At 48.6% G+C, this 5947-nt stretch overlaps 1 protein-coding gene across 1 annotated transcript in view; it reads left to right on the top strand.

Annotated features, from left to right (window-relative positions):
* Positions 1-199: 199 nt before the first annotated feature.
* The window catches only part of C1QTNF2 (C1q and tumor necrosis factor related protein 2), an 8625-nt gene continuing 2877 nt past the window's right edge, over positions 200-5947 (top strand). The window contains exons 1-2 of the mRNA XM_009701806.1: positions 200-274; positions 1693-1699. Of these exons, the coding sequence (XP_009700108.1) occupies positions 1696-1699 (4 nt within the window). The 5' untranslated portion in view covers positions 200-274; positions 1693-1695. The remainder of the gene's footprint in view (positions 275-1692; positions 1700-5947) is intronic.

Here is a 5947-nt window from a genome sequence, read left to right as displayed (position 1 = left end):
AAAGAGCACAGACCCATTACACCATAATAAAAATATGCCTTTGGCAACGTTGAGCCAAAACCTGGAGCTGCTGCAGGAAGCTAGCAATCCGCACAAAAAGGAGTAAAACGTTAATAAAAAAGAAAGACCAAATTCAATATTCCACACCCCTCAGAAGGACGCTGCTGCGGCAGGTCGGGGCTTGGGCTCTGTGCGTGACGGCGATCTGCAGCAAAACATCTGCTTAAAATCGTGTAGGTTTCCAGCGCCTGTCAAGATCTCACTGAAGAGATTAGTCGTGGTGAGTAGATTCACTTTTCCTTTGTGTGGTGGTTTTTTTTTTTTCCTCCCTCCTCTTAACCTTAACTTCGAAAACTTACCAAATAAGGTCTAAATCATTGAGCGCTTAGGTTTCCAACGCCTGCACAGGAATCCATAAAGGCAACAGTGGCCAGTTAAAAGAAATACTCCAGGAAAGAAACATTGCTCATACAGCTGAAACCACAGCCTCTCCCTTCGCTCCGGTACCGATCGGCAGCTGCGGTGAGGGGGCTGCAGCTCAGGGCTAGGAAAGGACCACCGCCAGCATCCCTGGCTGCCTAGAGCGGGGACGGCGACGCAGGTTCAGGCACAGAAGATGCATTGCTTTCCTTTATCTCCTTTGACATTGCTTTGTGCAATAGCAGATAACGGATCAAACTCCTATCTAGTATAACGACTTCACTGGCTTACATCAGAAATTAAATACATCCTTTTCAGCTGCTCTCACCAGCGGCACACATTATTTTATCTAAATCAGCCCTGCGCACCCAAGGGTTCCTTGTGCTTCCACCCCGGGGACGCCGCAAGGCAACCACCAGAGCTGAGAATTAGGCTTATGGGGATAATGATTATTTTGAAGACTAATTAAGATGCCTTGAGGTATGCTGGGTAATTGTGAAGCAGGAAGATGGTTGTTTTGTTTAAAAAAGCCTTGAGTATTGAAAGAAAACAGAGAAGAAAGTCACGGCCATTTGCTTGCTGCTGGATCCCCTCCTAGGCTCTCAGACCACCCTGCTCCCCCCTCCCTCCCAGCAGCAATTCCCCCAGCACTCTCTCCTCTTCCCTCCCCTGCTGCGCTCTTCCTCCCCGTGGGCAGGCACACACCCCCACCGCATGGCATAGGGCAGCTTCCCTGCCCAAAAATCACCGTCCGGCCACCGCACATGCCACCAAACCACCCCACGTCTGGCAAACCCTCAGGGATTTTCCCTTTGAGAGGATTTCAGCCCAGCTTCCCTGTAAGCACCAAAAAGTACAACTGATCCTTCACACCTGGGGCTCACTCTTACAGGTAAAAATCTTTTCTTACAGAAACATCTTTTTAATTGGTCTGGCTTCTTAACCATGAAGTGGCTGAGGAAGCTCTCCTGCAGCAGGACTGGGATGAGGGTGGTTGCCCAGGGGCTCACAGGAGCCACGTGGAGCAGGGATGTTGTGGCAGCCAAAGCTATAGGGGAGACGTGGCAAGAGATGTATGTCCCCAAGCTCCTGCCTGTGGGGCCCCTCCAGCAGCAGCAAGCCCATCCCACAGTGCAGCGGCCAGCAGAAACGAGACCGAGGGCTGCAAGGAGCCCTGTGAGGACACAGCTCCTAGGGATGGAGGCTCTCAGGTGATGGAGTGGTGCGCTGTACCTCTGGCAACAAGGAGTGTGCACAGAAAAGATATTCGAGAGCATGGGTTTGCAGTCCCCCTCCACAGATGCTCCATGTGCTACAGAAGCTCATGGGATGGCTCAGGTTTCAGCATGGAGGGGGTCAGGTTCAAACCCAGGCTGGTTATGGCCGCAGGGAGTCAGGCAGCCCACCCACTCCCAGCATTTCTCGATCCTGAGGAAAGCCAAGCCCCAGTCTCCCCTCCCCAGGGCACAGGGCAGCCTCTGCCAAGGGTCTCAGCTCCAGCAGGAAGAGAAGGACCCACCGAAGCAACAAGCAATAACAACAAAACATCCTAAAACAGAAAGAGGGTGTCATGTAAAGGCCATGGGGCAGAGTCAGAACATCCCATTTCAGATACATGCTTGCTTGGAATCATTCATTACATTTTATGATGTAATTATAGCGAAGGCCCTAGACACGTGGCTTGTTAGGAAGAGAGAAGCCAGTAAACGCTCAGCTCTGCACGTGCAAATCAGAGATGCTCTGTCTTTATTGCTTTATTTGCCCTGAGGTATTGTCTATAAAGGTGTGTTCCACTTTAAGATTCAAGAGTGAACGTTTTCCAAAATCATCCCTTTCTTGGTTTGCTTCCTGACAAGTATTCCCCAAAATTACCCAGTGGGGATCCACAGCACAGTTTTACAGACTACATTGATCCCAGGGGATGCCCTGGACCCACAGCAGCTATTTCCATGGATTTAGCTGAAGGACACAGGGAAGCATTGTCTCTGAAACCCAGCTGATGGACACTTGTCACTCCACCTGTCTGCCTCATCCTTCCATCTCAGGGTCCAGATATTTGCAGCACATTTTGGAGCCCCTCTCCTCTCTCTCTGGTTGGAGGTTTGAACCCAGCTATGATCAGTACATGAGGTCTCAATCAGAGCCTGCCCGGGATTCAGGAGCTCAGAGGGTCTTTCCTCTAAGACCCTCCACCTCAGAGCAAGTCAGTGCTGCCCTTGTCCATCATGTACCCACCACGAGCTGCACCATCTTCTGAGCCCAAGGGTTTGGTCTTCTTCGACCGAGCGACTTAGAAAGCACCATTGCTGCCAAATATTTCAGAATACATCATTTCAGAGTGACTCCATGGATGGATAGGTTATTTTTAAGTATTGGGAAGAAAAGCATTTCTGTGTGCATAAGATCTTGCCCATCACCAACATGCTGTCACTGAGGGAGAGGCACTTCACACATGAAGGGCCGAAGCACCTCTGCTCTGGCCCAAACTCAGCACCAACATGCTTGATAACCTCAGGTCAGTCCTGGTGCTGTTCCAGGCTCTGCTGGGGAGAAGCTGGGGCATGGTAGCCCTAAGGCCTGGCCAGCCATGCCTATGCTGTGGGCATTTGCATTTCAGCGGCAGGTACAAACTACAGCCATCGCCCGGTCCCCATGCTCGGTCAGACGAGGCAGGAGCTCCTCTCCTCCCTAAGCACTCCTCCTCACCAGTCAGCTCTCGTAACCCCCTGGGCATGGTGCACACTCCCACACAGCAGGCATCAGTCATGGCCAAAAAGTCTTCAAAACCCTATTAACAAAGACATTCATTAAAAAGTTATTAGAAAAGTAAGCCCTCAGCTGAAACCATCCTGCATGGCCTCCAGTGTCAGGCCTGCTGCGCATACTGCGGAGAGGAAAGATGCTGATCTGTTTCTAATTTGCTTTTTGGAGCTCATCATACGTTCTACATCGAGGAGTAATTTTCCTTTTAAGGTGGAACAGCATAAGGTTTTTTTTCTTCCAAACAGATTTCTTTAAGAGGTTATTTATAGATCCTCTTGTGAATGTGACTGTGCTTTGCATCCCACACACACACTGCTGTGATGTGGGATGCAATGTTCTTGTGGAACGGTTAATTAACACCGACTCGGGAGCTGCGCCAGAGCACGGCTCCAGGTGGTCGAATATTCCCCATCTATCCAATACCAGTACTACTAACCTCGCAGGCTCAGCTGTGCTTTGCATCCCACACACACACTGCTGTGATGTGGGATGCAATGTTCTTGTGGAACGGTTAATTAACACCGACTCGGGAGCTGCGCCAGAGCACGGCTCCAGGTGGTCGAATATTCCCCGTCTATCCAAGTACCAGTACTACTAACCTCACAGGCTCAGGGTATTTTATGTTTGCCATTTTTTATTCCCATCAGGTTACCTAGCTGGGTTGTCTGAAGTTAATAGTAATGGTAAGAAACTTTAAGAGAAAGAGCTGCCCACCTGGCCATTTCTTCTCTACATGAAGCAGTCCCAGTTTTTTCCAAGTTATGCTCCACAATGACATTTTTCCTTGCCACAGCTTATTAGTGTTATCCATCTCCAGACACTTCTCACTTCTCTTCTGCCCCATTTGAGGTGGTTAGTGGGAAGAAGGGAGGTAGCTTTCCTTGGCATCTCCCCACTCCACTGGCATGTTAACATTTTGTTTGCCTTTCCATGAACTGAGAAGCCTTTATTCAACTGTCCACATTTAGTACTGGTTGGTGATTTCTATCTCACAAGGCCATTAAACCAACACCTTTCACCAGCAGCAAATAAACGTAAGTATAAGAAAAGCAGAAGAGAGCTGAAGAACAAAATGACTTAGCAGCCGAATCCAGCCCAGAGATCTGTTTTGCATTTCCCACTCCTCTGCACGTTCTTAATTATACATATCGCAGAACTGGGAGGCTCCCACTCAGCATTAATGTGTAGCATATTGCTCACTGGGTTTGGAGGACATAATATGCATTTCCACTCCCTTCAGGAGCCAATACCAGGATGAGAGCACTAAGGCCAACACAAAATTTATACAATACTTTAAACATCTTGTTTCCAGTGTAGGAGTTAAAGAAAACACTACTGGGGAGATGCTAAAGCCCCCCGCTATTTGACTCAATGCCAAGCAGGACCTTGCCAGACCAAAAGGCCACCAACAGAGTGAAAGGTCTGGGATATCCCAGCTCATCTTCTATTGCATCTACAGATTTGCTTTGGCACCAAAGCTTGAAGAAATACATGAAAGGTAGTTTGCTTGCTTTTCTATCCTTGCTTACATTCTGTATTTTGTTAGCAGGACTTCAGGATGCGATAAGAAAGCCCACGTAAACAGATGATTCTTGTAAAATATTTAACCCCCTAGCATCAGGGGTAGCTGTAATAAGCGAAAAGACTAAATTTCATAGGAGTCTTTTCCATCAAATAAGAGTGTGTATCTCCTAACCCAGGGGTAGGTGTGGTATCAAAGTGATACGTGGCTAATTCCTTTAAAAAAAAAAATTCCTTTGGTTTTAGCTTGAGCTCTCCTAATCAAAAAGTTACCATGCAAACAGTGAACCAGACAGATTTGTATGGGGCAGTTTTAAGCTTCGTGTCTCATTTCTCCAAGGGCTACTCCAGCTACAGAAGCTGAAAGAAAGAAATTGGGCCATGGGATGCCTTTCACGCCCCCACCAGCTTGTTTCCCTATTCATACAGCTGGAAAAGAGCCAGACTCCACCAGCATCTCCCCCCAGCCCATGGTCAGTGCCCACCCAGGAGCACCAGCCCTGCTGGGGAGCTGGTGGCCACGGCCATAACCTCCCTCGCCGCGAGAGCACAGAGAGGAAAAAGTCCTCACCCTGGGCATGGGGAGGCCTCCTGTCCTGGGGAGGGGATGGCAGGAGCACCTTTACCCATGGGTAGTCAGAGGCTGATACCATAGGGGAAATTCTCTTTTTTACTATATCTATAACCATGTGCAGAACCCAAATTCTATTTTAAAAGCTTCTAATACCCAGAATCTCAGGTGGCTCATGCATGAAGATGGGCTCTCATCAATAAGCCTGATTTTGAGCATCTTCTCTAAGCTGCTGATGCATCTGAGCACTATTTCAAGATGCAGAGGAGTTACTCAACAATTGCACATGGAGCATAGTTATTTGCAAACAGCTCCATGCGCAGACATCCAGAGGGATATATTACTGTGTAATAACTGCTCTGTAACGTTAGCAGGTTCATGGGAATAGCTTTATTCCAGAAATCATTTTCTATCGCTATCTCCCCATCCAGGAGATGAGAGACAAGTCCAGGAGGCTCAGCCTTCCCCCGTGAATGCTCCAAAAAGCCCTTGGCCTTTGCTACACTTAAAACAACGGCTCACTTTACAGAGCCGGGAGGCAAACCGCAGCCGGGGTTTTAACAGTTACCTATCTTTCCAAGGTGGATGTTAGTAATGAACATAAAGACGGAGCTACTGTCCCCAAAGAGAGGCAGGTCAGCACGGTGAGAGGTTGGAAAGCCCCAGGTGGAG

The sequence above is a fragment of the Cariama cristata genome, unplaced genomic scaffold, assembly GCF_000690535.1.
Source record: "Cariama cristata isolate BGI_N322 unplaced genomic scaffold, ASM69053v1 scaffold37626, whole genome shotgun sequence".
NCBI lineage: Eukaryota > Metazoa > Chordata > Aves > Cariamiformes > Cariamidae > Cariama > Cariama cristata.
This window is presented reverse-complemented; position numbering and strand designations above follow the sequence as displayed.